The sequence below is a fragment of the Vulpes vulpes genome, chromosome 14 (genome assembly GCF_048418805.1).
Source record: "Vulpes vulpes isolate BD-2025 chromosome 14, VulVul3, whole genome shotgun sequence".
In the NCBI taxonomy this organism is placed as follows: domain Eukaryota; kingdom Metazoa; phylum Chordata; class Mammalia; order Carnivora; family Canidae; genus Vulpes; species Vulpes vulpes.
The window spans coordinates 61,826,040-61,843,723 of record NC_132793.1 but is presented as its reverse complement, the minus strand read 5'-3'; the positions used below and the strand labels follow the sequence as shown (position 1 = coordinate 61,843,723).

At 37.9% G+C, this 17,684-nt stretch overlaps 1 protein-coding gene across 4 annotated transcripts in view; it reads right to left on the bottom strand.

The window, feature by feature from the left end:
• SPATA9 (spermatogenesis associated 9) overlaps positions 1-17,684 on the bottom strand; it is a 63,491-nt gene that overhangs the window by 22,140 nt on the left and 23,667 nt on the right. The window contains exons 1-2 of one of the 4 annotated variants that reach the window (XM_025992882.2): positions 16,000-16,085; positions 7,798-8,025 (exon numbers count right to left, since the gene is read on the bottom strand). The exons of 2 other annotated variants lie outside the window; for them this stretch is intronic. In XM_025992882.2, coding sequence (XP_025848667.1) covers positions 7,798-8,025; positions 16,000-16,065 — 294 coding nt within the window. In that variant the 5' untranslated portion in view covers positions 16,066-16,085. Of the gene's footprint in view, positions 1-7,797; positions 8,026-15,999; positions 16,086-17,684 lie in introns of those variants that run through there. One more of the 4 variants, XM_072736751.1, reaches the window with a different exon arrangement.

Below are 17,684 nucleotides of genomic sequence, written 5' to 3'. Positions count from 1 at the left end.
GCTTTTAATAAACACTTGCCATTCCTTTAATGAGTCAGTCCTGTAGAAAATATATTTCCTCCAAAATTTATGTGGCTACTGGCAAGTAGCCATTTTTCAATTTTATGACCTACTTCCAATACATATTTTTCATATTATAAACCACCCTGTTTCATTTTTTGGCTTGCTAGAAGCAAGGATAGTGTATGTTAAAACAGATAAATAAATCAAAGGTTTTATTTAGCTACCTCAGCCAATTTTAAAAATGTTATCTTAACTTCTTATATTAATTTTATTTGCCTATTTAAGTGAAAAGACTCTTGATATCAATATAATGCCCATATTTCTTTGAATTTTTAACATTAATATTAACATATAAGATACATGGATATGTAAGATATATGGATATGTTATATGGTCATGCTAATAACATCTCAGACACATAGATATTTCAACAGTAAAAACATTTCAATCTCTAACAAAATTTCTTTCACGTAATTTTGAGTTCCACTCCTGCCACATAATTTTGGCCACCTCAAGTCATAAAAGAAGTATCTGTGTTTATCTTATTTTCACTAAAATTTAGATAAATCACAAAAGAGCAAACCATTAGCAATTTAGAAAATAATAAAGACCCGCTCATAGATGACCTGAAGGTTAAAAACCACCAGCCCAACTTAGTTTATGTTGTTCAAAACCACTTTGACAAAGGATACCAGGATAGTAGTAATAGGGGAAACTTTAACTCAGTAATTCACAAGTAAGCATTGCAAGCAGCACTGACTGGGTAACAGGTCCAGAAAAAAAAGATTTCCTATAGGCTTGGAAAAGCTACATAACCATGAGCAACCCCAAGTACTCATGAGCACAGGAGGGCTCCTAGCAGTCCACAGTACAGAAAACTATTGGACTTTGTTTATCCTGGTATTACTATCCTGTGGAACACTCTTATTGAATAAACTCTTACATGGTCCTATACAAGCTCCAATGCCCCAACCTCTTGGCCAGCTTGGAGAGGTCATGTCTTCACGATTCCAGGGATTCTTTCTAGGAATTGTCCTTTTTCCCCAGGTCTTGAATTATACCACCCAAGATAACCTCTCGTGGCAAGCCCATCAAGGACCCCTAGAAGTTCTTGATATTTTTGAGGTTTACATATTTTTCCACAGAATATGTGAGATTTGAGTTTATTTTTTTCAAGATTTTATTTATTTATTCATGAGAGACACACAGAGAGAGGTAGAGACATAGGCAGAGGGAGAAGCAGGCCCCCTCTGGGGGGCCTGGTGTGGGACTTGATCCCAGGACCCCAGGATCATGACCTGAGCCAAAGGCAGACGCTCAACCACTGAGCCACTCAGGTGCCCCTGAAGTTTGAGTTTAAACCCCAAACTGGAATCTACATTGGAGGGTTGCAGCTAGGAAGAAACTATACTTAGAAAAGTATCTGGTCTTCATCCTAAAAAAGGAAGCACAAGTTCAATAGGGTTCACGTAAGTCACAGACATTTTAGATGGTGAGGGTTTTCTTTACTTTTGCCCATATCTGGCTTCCCCTACTCCACAGTGCCTGTCCAAAGGAGAAACAGTCATCTCTAATGCCACTATAAGGAAAATTGGGGCATATATAAGGAAGATTCGATCATAGCAAGAGCTCCTGGTCCTATGGCCCTGCATTGCCCTGCCAAAGTCAACAACTATGTCTGGGAGCTGACGTGTCTTGGCTGAAGTCAGCATTCAAGCTGATTATCTAGGTCACTGCAGCCTAGAGCAGCTGCAAGCTTTACTCATCCAGAACAGCTTATAAGGCTAGGCAGATGCTCCACTCTGTAAGTATCGATGCTAGGGATGTTGAAAACCACCAAGAAATTACTTAACCAGAGCTTTCCATTCCTGAGGCCCTTTCAGAACCAGCAGATAACTTGCTATAATCTCATGCCTGCATAACCTGGCAGGGTTTGAGGAGCAACTTGACTCAGTACCCATAAAGACAGGTACGAAGGAAGGCTCCTTTAAAAAAAAGCTGGAGAGGATTGACTCCAACTATGTGCTCATGTTACAACAGGCCATCAGGGTCTCTTCAGGTCACTTGTATCAGTTGGGTCTTTGGATATTTCATATTGGGCTCAGTATCTCTGAAGATGCTAACGCACATAGGACATGCGCTAGGGCTGAGCATTGTATACAACCAGAAAGGCCTGAAGATATTGTCACGGAGCTCCTGTAACAATGTTCATCCTCTAATCATCTTGAGACAATTACTGCATGTTCTTGAGGGAGAAATTACAGAGCATCCCCAGCTCCATAATAGCCAACAGAGTTCTGGTAGAACCATTTAAGGTGCTCTATGCACAAAAATATCTTTCTATCATTAATTATCCTCAGATCAGTGATAAGACAGACATATGAAGAGGATCTTTAACACCTCCAGACAGGTTAACTGGGCTGCTCACCTTCCTACATAAGGTGACATCCTCCATGAACCTACAAAACATACCCCCTTGCATGGCAATTCCAGATTGCATTCCTTTTACTTCTGCACAAGAGAAAGTTCTACTTTGACACAGGCAGCCTGGCAATCCTTGAAGGAATTCATGCTGCAATTCATCCTGGGTAAGCTAAACTCTGTTACTATAGAAAGACAACCAAGCAATGTATGTACCAGGGCTGGCGTCACTCTCTCGTGCTGTGCCACTTAGCTCTCTGGTACACTGGTACCGTGGGTACACTCCATTCACAGACCAATCCATTGACCTTCAACGCACCTCTTATATTAGTCTTTTGTTCCTTTGATTCTCCAGGCCATTATCTTCACTATTTATACTTCTAATCCTTCTTCACTGAGACTTTTATATTTGAGGTATATTGTTTTCTTCCTTGCTACAACGTAATTCCTCTCAGTGGCAATTCTGATTCTCCACCCTAGCTAATACATATTATCCAAATAAAGCTAATTCTGCATTCCTAACCCAAAAGGACCCTGGAATCTCTGATTTGACACTGTTCCCACTTGTCTTGCTCTAGTCACATGAAACTGCTTACATTTCCTAAATAAGTCATGCTCTCTCTGACCTCAGCATCTTAACATACAGTGTTCACTTCCGGGAATAAGTCTCCTACTTCTTCACTTTGCTAATATCTCCTCTGTTCAAGATCCAGTATTATCTTCTAGGAAGGCTACACTGACCACTCTTTGGAATTATATGCCCCTTGTTGATGCTTCCATAGTACATTTTGCACATTCTGATCATGCACTTGCTATACTCCACCGACACTGCTTACTTGCCTCTCATCCACAGAATCCATATAGGACAAGAGCAAGACATCTGATATCTAACCTAGTGATTTTACATTTCAATGTGCAATAAATATATGCTGAATAAATGAAAAAGCAGAATACTTCATTTACTTCCAGAAAGAAATGCAACCATCTTGTATTAAAATTTATAAAACATACTAAGTAAAGTTGAAGGACATCTGGTTTCAGTAGTAGGGCAGGCTGAGCTACTGTGGGACCCTTACACACATAGAAATGCCCCCACAAACTCTCTATAAAATCAAATGCTGAATTTAATCAAGACTGAGTTTACAAAAAAGAAAGGAAAAAGAAGTAAGGGAGGGAGGGAGGAAAGAGGAGGAAAGAGGAAGGAAGGAAGGAAGGAAGGAAGGAAGGAAGGAAGGAAGGAAGGAAAGAAGGAAGGGTTTCCCTGTGCCAGGAACTAAAAGGTGGAGCAGTAAGTTTGTGAGTATATGTTCCAGGAAGTATCAAAAAGAGATAACTAAAGGGAAAATATGAGGAAGGTTAATAGATATAAAGAATAAAATGGGGGCAGCCCGGGTGGCTCAGTGGTTTAGCGCTGCCTTCAGTCCAGGGCCTGGTCCTGGAGACCCAGGATCGAGTCCCGCGTCAGGCTCCCTGCATGGACCCTGCATGGAGTCCTGCGTCAGGCTCCCTGCATGAAGCCTGCTTCTCCCTGTGTCTCTGCCTCTCTCTCTCTCTCTCTCTCTCTGTGTGTGTGTCTTTCATGAATAAATAAATAAAATCTTAAAAAAAAAAAAGAATAAAATGAAAAGGTCCAAAGTATGTTTAATAGATACTCCAGAAAAAGAGATTAGAGAAAATGAGAAAGAGGTAATATTTGAACAAACTATGGCTAAGAATTTTTTGAAACTGAAGAAATTATCCTCAGATTCAAGAATCACTATGATTCACAAGAAAGTGAAATGCATATTGACAACAGCTAATAAAATTGAAGATGTGCATCCCTCATGACCCAGTAATCCCTCTTCTAGATAGATACCTGAAGAATGTCTCACACACAGAGATAAGGAGTCATTTATAAGAGTGTTCAATGAAATATTGTTTGTAATACAAAAAAAAAGGAAACTAAATTGCCCATCTGTCCAACAATAAACTGTGGATTATTTTTTCTTACAATGGGATACCACAAACAATATAAAATAATAAACCATAGCTACAGATTTCAAAAACATTGAGTGAAAAAACAAAGCTTCAGAAGGATGAGTACAGTATTATATCATTTATATAAATTTTAAATATATGTAGAAAAATAGATGTATACAAATGTAGTGAAATATAAAAGTATGCATAGAAATGCTAACATCAACCCAAGGATAATAATTACCTTTGGTAGAGAAAAAAATGTGGAATGGATTAGAACATGGTTAATTATATATATAAAACATATATATAAATATATTTTTAAGATTTATTTGAGAGAGGGCAGCCCCGGTGGCTCAGCGGTTTAGTGCTGCCTTCAGCCCAGAGCCTGATCCTGGAGATCCGGGATCGAGTCCCGTGTCGGGCTTCCTGCATGGAGCCTGCTTCTCCCTCTGCCTGTGTCTGCCTCTCTCTCTCTCTCTTGCTCATTCTCTCTCTCTCTGTGTGTCTCTCATGAATAAATAAATAAAATCTTTAAAAAAAAAGGTTTATTTGACAGAGAGAGAGAGAGAGACAGCAACAGAGATAGTGAGAGAGAGCATAAGCAGGGAGGAGAAGGAGAATCCTCCCCATGCGGGCCTCAATCCCAGGACCCAGGATCACGACCTGAACTGAAGGCAGACACTGAACCAACTGAGCCACTTGGGTGCCCAATTATATTTCTTTTTATAAAGGAAGTATCTGAAGGTTATACTGTAAAATATTACTACCAATTTACATTTGGGTGGAACTTCTGATAAACTACATTATATATATTTTGAAATATTGTGTTGACAAGAATTTTAAAAATTAAAGTTAGACTCTAAGACAATTAGAACAACAGCAAAGGAGGAGAAATTTCATAGGTGTTGATTTTGAGTTGATGTCAAAGAGACAGTCACAGCATATGGACCTTGAACAGGTCACTTATTCCCTCAACCTGCTTCTTTCACCTCAGGTCCCTGGAATGCAGTATCACAATTAAGCTCTCAATTTACCTGTGACACTCACTGTCAGTTAGGGCAAAGAGACAAATCCGTTGTGTTTTTTAGCTCTCAATATTGGATATAAGGAAACACAAATTCAACTGGAAAGATAATTTTCCTGCCACTGAATTTTCATGAGTATCGGGAGGCAGTTCTCTGTGGCTGTCTCTCATTCCTGTATAGACTGGGCCTTCTGAGCAAAGGACATGGTGAATAGCAAACAGCTTTAGAAGCAGGAGAAAGTATATTCCTCTGGAGAGATCTGGAGATGTATCTCCCAAGACATGTCACAGGGCACTAAAGATAAAGCCTTCGCCTTAAACCCTCTAGAAACATTTACTTCTCGTTCCCCACCCCCAATTCCCTCTCTCTTTTTCTCCCTTTGTTTCTCTCTGTGTCTCTCTGTCTCTGTCTCTGTCTCTCAGGCTGGGCAGATGAGCCAGCACTCCTATAAAAGCTGAGTCTCCTAATTTCAGGCTCCTCTCCTATGATGCAACTTATTACACGCCTAGGTAACATGTGCTCTGTGGGAAGTCAGGGGTTAGGGAAATGACACAAGCTATGGCTCTGGCTGCTGTGCAGTAAATAATAAACAACCTCTGTCTCTGACTCAAGGGAGTCTTGTGTCTGTTATCAGTGTATGTGTTTGAACACCGGTGGCAGGCTAACTTATTAGCTTGTAAATAGTATAAAATCTGAGATTCTCCAGTTCTGACTTAGCAAAGAGGAGAAAAAAGAAAGACTGAATAACAGAGTGGACAGTGTCTTTAAATGTGATTTCATAACACATACAGAAATATGTTTCAAAGGACATTTCTTATATCAAACCTCTATAAAAACTATGGATTAACAATGGAAGGAAAGAAACATCATGGCAAACTATTCATTTTAGGAATGTGTTTCAGTTGGAATTATACAGCTCAGCTGTATTTCTTCTTGACAACCTAAAGATAGAGGAATAAGGGTCATAGTGCTTAGAGAATCCAGTAGTTAACAAACACAAAGTATTTTTTTACTTTCTCAAACATCAAGTATTATAATGGAGGCTTTTGTAGTTGCTATCTCAGGCAATTCATAGTTGAACTATCTGATGATTTCTAGATACGTTAAAATCTTTGCTTAAGGAGAGATTCCTATGTAATGGATATTTTGTTGATTTCAGCCATCCATCAGCCATTTTCTCATCTTTTCAAAATAACTCAAATTTTGTTTGAGGATTCATCCTCTCCCCATTCTCTGGTCATGCAGTCAGGATGGAACTCCAACCTCTGCTGGAGGGGTAAAGGGAAAGAGCAGGCCATCAATCCTAGACCAATCAGTGCATCCCATTTCCCTGGTTTAGAGGCCGTTCTGTAAGAGAGAACTACGGGACTTGGCCAGGAATGCTAGCTCAAGCACTTTCATTTTTTGCTGCTATAATTGAACCTGGAAGGATGGAGTCCTGGAAACAGCTTCATATCATCTTGTAACCCTGAAGGGCAAGTCAGTCTGTGAATGGAGTTAACACAGAGGAAGCAGAGCCAGGAGATGGGGAGAAAGAGAGAAATGGGACCCTGCAGGCATCATTTGAGTACCTATACATTGAAGCCTTCTCAATTCCAGATTGTTCAACTACATGAACTAATACATATTTTTGGCTTAAGTCTTTTTGAGCTAGGGTTCTTCTGCTTTCAACGACAGAGTCCAAATGATTTGCTCTGAGGTTTATTTAGGTGCCAGACTTGCAGGATTCCCAATCTCTTTTAAGAAACATTTAGAATGCTTTGAGTAATGCCCAAATGGAAAAACAGAGTTCTATGCCATAAAGTTTAGAAAAAACAAACTGGTCCTGAAAAAGTTTTAAGAGCTGTTGTCCTTAACAAAATATAACAGAGCCTCGGTAAAACAATGTAGAATCAGTACATACATTCTCAGTAAAAGAGGGTATAATTTGAAATAGATGATGTTGGTGGGCCTGTCAAAATGAGTTTATAGTTGAATATACTCCAGTGTGTAAAGTCAAACAAAGATTATCTTGGAAACATAGAAAGGTTATGGGGAAAAAAGGAATTAAAACAGTCATTTTTAAGGCTTGTTGTGGGATTCCTTTTAGGTTTGACGTAAGTGATAATCTGTATGCTGATATTTAGGTTTAACCATTTGAAATTTATAGTTTCATATAGTTCAATCAAATAACTGATTAGGAAAAAAGTCCACATTACTTCCTCTTTCAGATTTATTTAAACCAGAATATATACTATATTGAAAAAAGACCAAATCATTAATTTCTTATACAACTATTCTTGTTTTATATGTATGACAATCAAATGTGCTACATTTTCAAATCTTGCAATTTGAAAATATTTTCTAAAAAAAGAGCTCATATCTTGTGCAAATGTTAATATTCACTCACCTGCATATTATATAGGGGTTGCTTTGGTGCATTAACTTCCCTCAGCAAACGATGAGATATGCCCCTTAGCTCTAGAAGTCTACAAGCAAGCTGAGGCTGCAGAAGTTTGGCCACTGATTTGGAAGATCTAGATATGCTGTTTAATCCTTGAATTAATGTTCCTCGGTTGATCTTCGCTAAGGCGACAGCCATTTTGATTTTGGATGTTTTTTGCATGGGTTCTCTTTTCTGGAAAATAAGCCTCTAAAAAGTGACTGATGTGTGATTCTTCCATGAATTATTACAATCTACTTCAGACCAAGACCAAGTATCACATAATGGCACATAGTTATGCATGATCTTATGTATATATTCAATGTCCAATATTTATATCCAACCCACCTTGGACTTAAATCTTTGAATAAATGATTTTTGCCTTAGCATAAATATCCAGAATTTAAGTTACTAGCCAAAAATCTAAATTTTTCATTTTCCTCTCTGGGTTTATTTATTTTTGCATTGATTTTTTAAAGAGTGCTTTCAAAAGTAAGCAGTTCTGGGATCCCTGGGTGGCGCAGCGGTTTGGCGCCTGCCTTTGGCCCAGGGCGCGATCCTGGAGACCCGGGATCGAATCCCATGTCGGGCTCCCGGTGCATGGAGCCTGCTTCTCCTCCCTCTGCCTGTGTCTCTGCCTCTCTCTCTCTCTCTGTGACTATCATAAATAAAATAAAATTAAAAAAAAAAAAGTAAGCAGTTCTTATTCAAATATTACTCAATGTTTGAATTATGTAAATAAGAATTCTTGTTCAAAACTGTTATATTTTCCTAGTTTATTTTAAAAATTTAAGTGATAAAGCATACATACATAATGCATAGTATAGTTTAAAAAATAAAGCAAATATATATTAATTAACAAGCTTAAGAAACTTTAACTTCTAAACACTTCAAAACTTGTATGAGCGTTCTGACTGAAACAATCTGTGGCATTAGCAAAACATATGACATGTAGACCTTTCCCTGCTGTACCAGAAACTAAACCACAGAGAAATTACTTACAATGTGGTTAGACAGCATTCCAGGCAACAGCAAGTATAGTTGCCATTATTCATTTAAGTAATTTTATGGGCTATTCTGACTCTTTCCACATGACTTGGGGGGAAACTAATGGTTTATAACACAAATAAGCAACTTTGAATCTCTTTTGTTGAGTCCAAATATGTAAGTACAAAACATTTTAGATGGATTGTTTTGGTCTACAATGAGCAACAAATATTTGCTTAAGAGCTAATGTATTGTATATTTACTTTAAATGCCTCAACTGTTATCCTGAAGAAATAATTTTATTATCGCTGTTTGTCAATTTTTTTCAATGCTTCCCTTACTGTTTGGCATTTGTCATTGGAGATAACCAAAACTAGCCTGTCAACGAGGATGTGTATCTGCAGCATGGTGGTTTAATATGTTAACTTTACTGAAAAAGTCCCATCAGCCTCCCTTTGGTCTCAAACCTCCTAGCCAACACTAATAGTAGAGAAGGCAATCTGAGTTGTGGGCTGCTAGAACTGCCGCAATTCCAAGTCAATTTAGAGCAGAGCAACCCCTAAAGGCATTTGTATGGTGCATAAAACAAGCAAAATGGGGGATCCCTGGGTAGCTCAGCGGCTTAGCGCCTGCCTTCGGCCCGGGGCGCGATCCTGGAGTCCCGGGATCGAGTCCCACATCAGGCTCCCGGCATGGAGCCTGCTTCTCCCTCTGCCTGTGTCTCTGCCTCTCTCTCTCTCTCTCTCTCTCTCTCTCTCTCTGTCTATCATAAATAAATAAATAAATAAATAAATCTTTAAAAAATAAAAATAAAACAAGCAAAATAAGACATAGGTGCAGTCACATGATACTATAGCTTGGTTTCCAGCACACTGGGGGAAGAAACCACAATTATCTACAATAGTCTAAGCTCCTACACACACAGATTCAATTTCTCTTGTGATCTTATTCTTTGCTTCACTGATTCTTCCAACTCCTCCCGAAGTTGGAGCAGCTAGAATGTTTGGTTTTACATCTCATAACATTTACTGTGCTTTCTCTCATAATTTGTAATCATAAGGTGAGGGCCATATTGCCAGGGCGAACAAGAGTAAGATATGCGCACTTCCACCTATGCTGAAGTTTCGTCTACATAGTCATTCAGTGTTTTAAGGACTCTTCATTTTTATAGATACAAAACATTATCAAGGTTACTTTCTCCTTATTTTGTCTTTACATAATCTTTGTACTGTTGGATCTGTACTTGTTGGCCTGAGTCACTGACTTTACTCAGCTATTTTTATTAACTAATCTTGATTCATTCCCCCAAACACCAGGCTAGATAACCGTCCCTTCTTTTACAAAATTGTCTTTCTAAATATTTACCTCTGTAGAGAAAGAAGCCTATTTGTCATTGATAATCATAAATCAAAACTCTCCTGTAGGATCATATCCTTTGTGTTGACTAAAATATAGCATTTATGACAAACAATATTTTTAAAAATTCAAGTGTGCTTTACAATTATGCTTCAGTGCACTCTGTATTATGTTTCTCATTTTAGTGTTGTCATAAATTCATAGCTTTTTCCAACAGATTCAGCTTGTTCCTGATTAATCTCATCTTTGTTTCCCTTTAATGCTGAAATTGTTGCAATTTGATGACCATGCTTCCCTTCGTTTTTTTTAAATTTATTTTTATTTTTATTTTTTTAATTTATGATAGTCACAGAGAGAGAGAGAGAGAGAGAGAGAGAGAGGCAGAGACACAGGCAGAGGGAGATGCAGGCTCCATGCACCGGGAGCCCGATGTGGGATTTGATCCCGGGTCTCCAGAATCGCGCCCTGGGCCAAAGGCAGGCGCCAAACCACTGCGCCACCCAGGGATCCCCCTTCATGTTTTTTTAAAATATTTTATTTATTTATTCATAGAGACACAGAGAGAGAGAGAGAGGCAGAAATACAGGCAGAGGGAGAAGCAGGCTCCATGCAGGGAGCCCGACGTGGGACTCGATCCTGGGTCTCCAGGATCACACCCTGGGTTGCAGGCGGCGCTAAACCGCTGCGCCACAGGGACTGCCCCCCTTCATGGTTTTTAAAATGCTTTCCTTTTTCCATACTTTGACAGGTATCTCTGAAAGAAATATTACCTCTAGAAACAAAATGTTTCTGACCACCTTAATTTTCCCTGACATAAAACATACAATCAACTTGTTCCCAAGAGGACTATTACTGCTTTTTGGAATAGTATTAGAAACCAAATCTGGACACTGGGATGTGTGTAAAGTGGTTTTTTTGTGGCTATCAGAATAGGAAGGAAACAACAGAGGAGAGACTACTTATAGTCCTGGACAGGCAGAAAGAGATGTTTCTCTTAAAAAAAAAAAAATAGTCACCAGTTTATGGTGATGATTCCAATTCACTCTTACCTTCAGTGAATTTTTAAAAATAGGCTCTAGTAGAAAAATTTTTAAATAAAAGTTTTTTTTCTTTCTTTTTTTGGAGCTACGAGCTTTTCCTTTTGTCTGTCATCTATGCTATATGTTTTCCTACCAAACCATGTGGGTAAATGTAAACACTGACCCCAAATTAAGAAGTGCTCATTTCTTTTCCCTGGTTTGTTTCGTTTTGTTTGACTCTTGTCCTAAGCTCCTGGAATTGGTTGCAAAATGTGCAAGTTTACACGATTCTTTCTGTCATCATTATCATCTGAGCATGTTATCAAATGTGAGAAAAGACATTCCAACTCCCCTCCCCACCACCACCTTAGAGACAGACACACAAAGGTAATGATCACTTACCACAAGAAAACCTAGTATCAATTAATCAGATTGTTTCAAGAATCCTGCTCCAGATTTCACTATTTGAGCCCCCTTCTTTGAATATATCCTGCTTTCCTGATTTCTTTTTTTCCTAGAGTCTTACTCATCTCTCTATCATCAGCAGTTTTAATGCTGAACTCCAATTTCTATTACATCAGCTTTTTACTACTCTACATCCAAAAAACCAGCCTGTCAGCAAGTCTTATTCAATTCTTTCTCTGAATAGTCCTAGAGTTTGATCACTTCTCATTACCCTCAGTGCCAATACTCAGTCCATTATATTTATACCCCATCTCCTGTCCAGACTAGTAAATTAGCCTCTTCAAATGGTCTCTCTGCTTCCATCCTTGTCTATTTTCATTCTATTCTTCAATACCTCACCCAAAGAGATACAATTAAAACTTAGATCCTACCTTGCTTTTCTGCTCAGCTACTTGAGTGGCTCCCTTGTGCACCCAATGTCAAAGCCAAATTGCAAACAGTGGTCTACAAAGCCCTACAAAGGTTGTCTTTTCTTTACCTTCCTAACATCCTTGTCTTTTTCTCCTCCTTTCCTCATCATTTGTTGACCTTGTTAGATATACTCCTGCCTCAGGAACTTAGCCCCAGCTATGCCGTTTGATTCTTCAAAGACATCAAGGTTTGCTCCCTTGCTTCCCTCAAATCTTAATTCAAGAATCACTTTCTTGGGGCACCTGGGTGAATCAGTGGTTGAGCATCTGCCTTTGGCTCTGGGCATGATCCTGGGGTCCTGGGGGTCTCACGCTGGGCTCCCTGAGGGGAGCCTGCTTCTCCCTCTCCCTGTGTCTCTGTGTCTCTCATGAATAAATAAAATCTTTAAAAAAAAAATCACTTTCTCACTAAGTCCCTGTTAGTCACCTGACCTTAACAGTCAATTGTTCTCCCTGTCCCTACCCCTATTTCATATCTCTGCCATATTGCTTCTTAAGATCTATCTTTAACATAATATAGACTTTATTTTCCTTGTTTTTGTTTTTCCACTTTACTAGGATGTAAAGTCCATGACAGCAGTGTTGTTTTATATCCATATGAGTCACTGCTCTTTTCCCAGTACCTAGAATAGTGTCTGGCACGTAGTAGGGTACTCTATAAACGCTGGATGAAATAATGAATGAATGAATGAATGAAGAATGTTAGGAAATATAACAAATTAACATAGAAAAATAGAGAAATATACCAAGTATTAAATTAGAAACCACCCAAAAGGTTATAGTGTATATAACATGCTCTGTAACATTCACAAGTATGATCATATCTCACTAGAAACAACACACCGAAGACAAAAATATAACTGAATTTAGAACACTCCATTCATTACAGTCCTACTCTCATGAGATTTAGAAATTCTAACACCAAAAAAAAAAAAAAAAAAAAAAAAAAAAAAAAAACCCAAACCAAACCAAACAAAAAAACAATTCTAATACCAATGAAACTAATTTCCAGACATCACTGGTGCAAACCCAAGAGTTTTGTCATACATGTTTAAAAAAGAAGAAGAAGAAGGAGAAGAAGAAGCAGCAGCAGCAGCAGCCAAGAGAACTCAGAAGAGTACATCTACAACTATAAAAATCCAAAGTTTTGTATGGATTCTAATATGTTCTGTTTACTACTCCCAATTTTATAGTATAAGGTTAAGAGCAAGATAACTACAGAATTAAACACATATTTACCTTTCATAATTAAAAGCACAAAAATTGACCCTATTTTCCACAAAAGTGTTCTCTCATTCAAGTAAAGATCATCTGAATTAAAATTTTTTAGTTCCCTAATTGTAAAATACATTTTTCATTTGCTTGAATGTGAAAGTTTAATATTTTTAAATCCTCATATGGAAATCATTTGCAATTTGGAAACACAAACCTTTAAATATTACTTTTAACTAAGGGAAGTGGATACTCAAAGTACTGGGGTCTGTGCTGGACTGGAGAGTATATGACATCAGAAGCCATGACCTCAAGCCAAGATTCTAAAATTAACATCCCTCAGCCCCAGGAAGAAGATTTCCTTCAAAATCATTAGTCATAAATAACTATTTAAAAATCACTATTCTAAAAAAAAAAAAAATCACTATTCTGCATATATCTCTAAAAATCCCATTATAATTCCCACCAAATCTTTTGTTTGTTTCAGGCCAACATGATGGCCTTTTCCTAAACAATGAATGGCTAAGGTTAAAAAAAAAAAAAAGATTTAATACTAATCATGAAATTTAGAGGTTTAGAATCCAACCCAATTAATAAAAGCCCTCTAAGTATTCTTAAAACCACTTCTTTCAGTATGTTTGAGAATTATGGATCATCTCCAAAATAATAAAATTTGCATTTACAATCTGACTTTTAAAAAATAATTTAGTTATCTAAGTATTAGCATTGTTTCTGAATAGTTTATTTTTGAAGTACAAGTAACTTCAATCTGTTACAGTATCTCCTAAGAACTTGGGTTTCTCACCAATCTCAGCAACACATCCTTCAAAGTAAATGGTAGAAAAAGAACAATATAAGTGTTTTGAAATGAGAACTGAAGTAACTATGTTTACATTCTTCTGTGAATGAGGTAAAGTTCTTATAAGTAAATGACTTCAATGAGTTGGAAATGGGAACTTAGAGTTCTTTCTCTGGGATCAGAATAGCAATCTATTTCACTGTTAAACCAAATTTATGGCTCTAGTGAGAATGAGGCTATTTAAAGGGTAGGAAGGGATGAAGGGAGTTGTATAGAAAGTTGCGATTTGTTAGATTATTGAATCCAGCTTCTTTAATGTTGTCAGTGGTGAGAGAATCATAACCTGGAAGGGGCAACAGGGCTTTCCAGACTGTGCCTATTTTACATCCTAGACCAAGCATGGTCACTTGCCTTCCTTCCCTAATACTCCAGAGCATACTCAAGAAAAATCTCCAACATTTAAAAAGACTTTATACTAAAACTAGGGGAATGAAAAGGGGAAGCAACTAGACACTTAGTCTAAGATATAGATTTATAAAATCTGGTTTGCCATCTGGAGCTTTTAAGCCTTATCCCATCCTACTTAGTGGATCACCATCTGGATATCATCTTAGCACTATGTATCCAGATACCTACATTTCAGTATTACCCCCCGCCAAGTCTAAACCCAAGATCCATGCCATTGGTTCATATTTACTTGATATTCTGGGAACATGCTATGCTGTTTCATACTTTTTGTCCTGACACTGTTTCCTCTGCTCCTATCTACTTACCCTATCCTCTTCTTCACTTTGAAAATTCGTATTCGACCTCTGCAAAAGGATTTTAGCATCCTTCCTCCATAAAGCCTTCTCTGACCATCCTAGGTAAAGCCATTCATATTCCTCTAAGTTGGATTTACTTTTTACCATATTCCAAAAACAATTACTTGTTTACAATCCTGTCTCCATTAGATTAAGCTCATTGACTGAAAGAATCCTGTTTTATGTCTGTATTTCCTATTCCCAGTCCCAGCCAATAGGAAAGTACTTAGTAGTGTCTGATGCCTGGTGGTGGATGAATCGTCAAAAGTGGCTCTAATATCTTGCCTTTGGAATGAAATATATAGACTTTGTGATTGCTACGTTACTCAGAGAACTTTTTTGTCTACTTCCAAGTTTTGCCTATGTTCCTCATGTCTGACATTGCCAAAACTCTTGATATCCAGATGAGGAGATTATCATTGTACCATGTAACTTACAACATATTCTTTTCCAGCTGTGGTCTAGATGACTAAAATACACTTCCACTAAGGGCTGTGCACTTTTAAGTAAATTAGGCTATAAAAGATTACTTTTTCCTGATCAGATGTCTTTTCATAATTCTCTACCTATTCCTTCTTCCACTCCCAATATTTTATGTCTCAAATCCTTTGGGGAACAGAGGTTATAGAAAACACATGCACGTGTGCTTTGTTTAAATCGATATCACTATTTTCTTTCCACATTAAAACATATACCCATATAATATTTATCTTCCTGTTTTTATAATGTATGTTGGTTATTTTTTTCCACTGATTTAATTGACATTGATTTTAGTTAAAACATACCTAGGTATTTTCCTAATATTAAGCAAATCTTAAGCAAGTGTAGCAAACTATACACACTGCAATTGTGGCTATGAGAGAGTTCCACATTTCCAACCTAACAGCACAGTGATTTTTTTTAAACTTAATTTATCAATCTCACTTCTTTGTCCACCATCTTCCTGATTTCCATTGACCCACCCAATGAGTAAGATTCAAGATTTGTTTTTTCTGAGGCAAAATTAACTTCTACCTAAGCTTCGGGTACTGATTTCAAAGTCAAGCATTAAATAATTGGTAAATTAAAAATACAATATACTTTTTGTAATCCTTTTCAAAGTTATGAAATCACATTACCTGATTAGACTGTGATAATCTTAGGATGGTAGGGAATTCATCTTTAAACTCATCTATAAGGTCCATGATTACTTTCTGGATCCCCTCGACTGAGACAAAAAGAAATTAGGGGATAAGAGAGCTCAACTAAAAACATCACCTAACCACAATCCAAAAGGACATGGACACTGGGTCCACTTTGTTAGTGACTAGGGAAAGCAGATAAACCCTAGGGGACTTTATTCCCAGTTGTTTCCCACACCCATATCCCCTTTACAACAAGATTGCATATACTTCTTCCAGAAAAGTTCTTCAACACCTGCCCACATATCCACCCAACAGGTTTGATTGGCATGACGAGTTCCTTCTTGGGTTCCTAGTGCTTGGCAAGCTTGCAAGCTTGCAATGCTTGTCCTACTCTGCCATTAGTGAGGGATGAGGGCACCCTTCCACTCAGGAAAGGAGGCAAGGACAGAACCTACAGCTCCTTGCCAGAATTCTTTGTTACTGCACAATGGGTCTCTGAGAACTTGTTACAGAATCTTCTGAAATCACTCTGGCAGTGAAAAGAGGGAGAATGTGTTTGAAGGCATAAAGGGGAGGAGAAAGGAGAAGGAAAAACAAACTATGCTAAGGAGTTCTGCATTATGTGGAATTTTGACCCAATTTCTACAGTGATACCTCAATTAATGGATCGTCTGAGAACAAAGCTCCATTTGAAAAGAGTTGGCATGTGCTTTAAAAGAAATGCCTCACATATGATGCCAAGTGGAAAAGAAACACCAGCAGTTAATTCAGAAAGACTACTGAACAGATTGTCTTTCTTTCACTCAAAGATCACCAGGTCAAACACAGACAAAATTATAAAATCTATGGTTTCTCTTAAAATTCCTTTCTTTCTCCTCCTCCTTCCCTTCTCTCCCCTCTTCCTCTTCTTCTTCTTCCTCTTTTACCTCCACCCTTTTCCCTCCTGGTTCTCTCCCACTTCATTATTTTCCATTTATCAAATCTAGGAAGAACTTCCTATCATGTGGATTTGACTGAATATCTAGTAATAGTTTGGTGTAGATGAATTCAGAGTTGATTAACACAAATCCCATTTTAATTTGAAGCCTCTACGTTTAATTTTATCTAGGCCATTGTCCTTAGCAAGCATAAGCTGTGGGTGCTAGAGGTCTGTTCATCCGAGCTGTCCAGAAAAGAGAAAAATGTTCATCAGAGGATTCTTCTATTGTGTGAAGCCTGCCAGATCCCCACCTTCCATTTGTCTTTAGTCCTAATCTGTTTGAGACTACTCTGTACCACACCACAAACACTTCTCTTAACCTTAGAAGAACATGCTTCCCTCCACCATGACCCTAATGCTTAAGATAATTATGCCTGCAATATGTGGAAACTGCAATCTGTCACCAGAAAAATACTATTAGACAATGATGAACATACAAGAAAGTCTGTAAGAAATGTAAACCTTTATTTGTCCTATTAAAATATGTGCCTATCAGAATTTACCCCAGAACAGTTGGCAGTACCTTCTCTCTTTGGTCTTCTCTGTTCTCCACTCTCCTTAACCCCCTAATTTATTTTTCCCCCCTAATTTATTTTCATCCACCTGCCCACCTTCTGATGTCTCTCCTAGCTCCTGATTGGTTTCATCCAGGTTCCCCCCCCCCCTTTTATCAGTTCTCACCCTCCTAAGCAGCTTATGA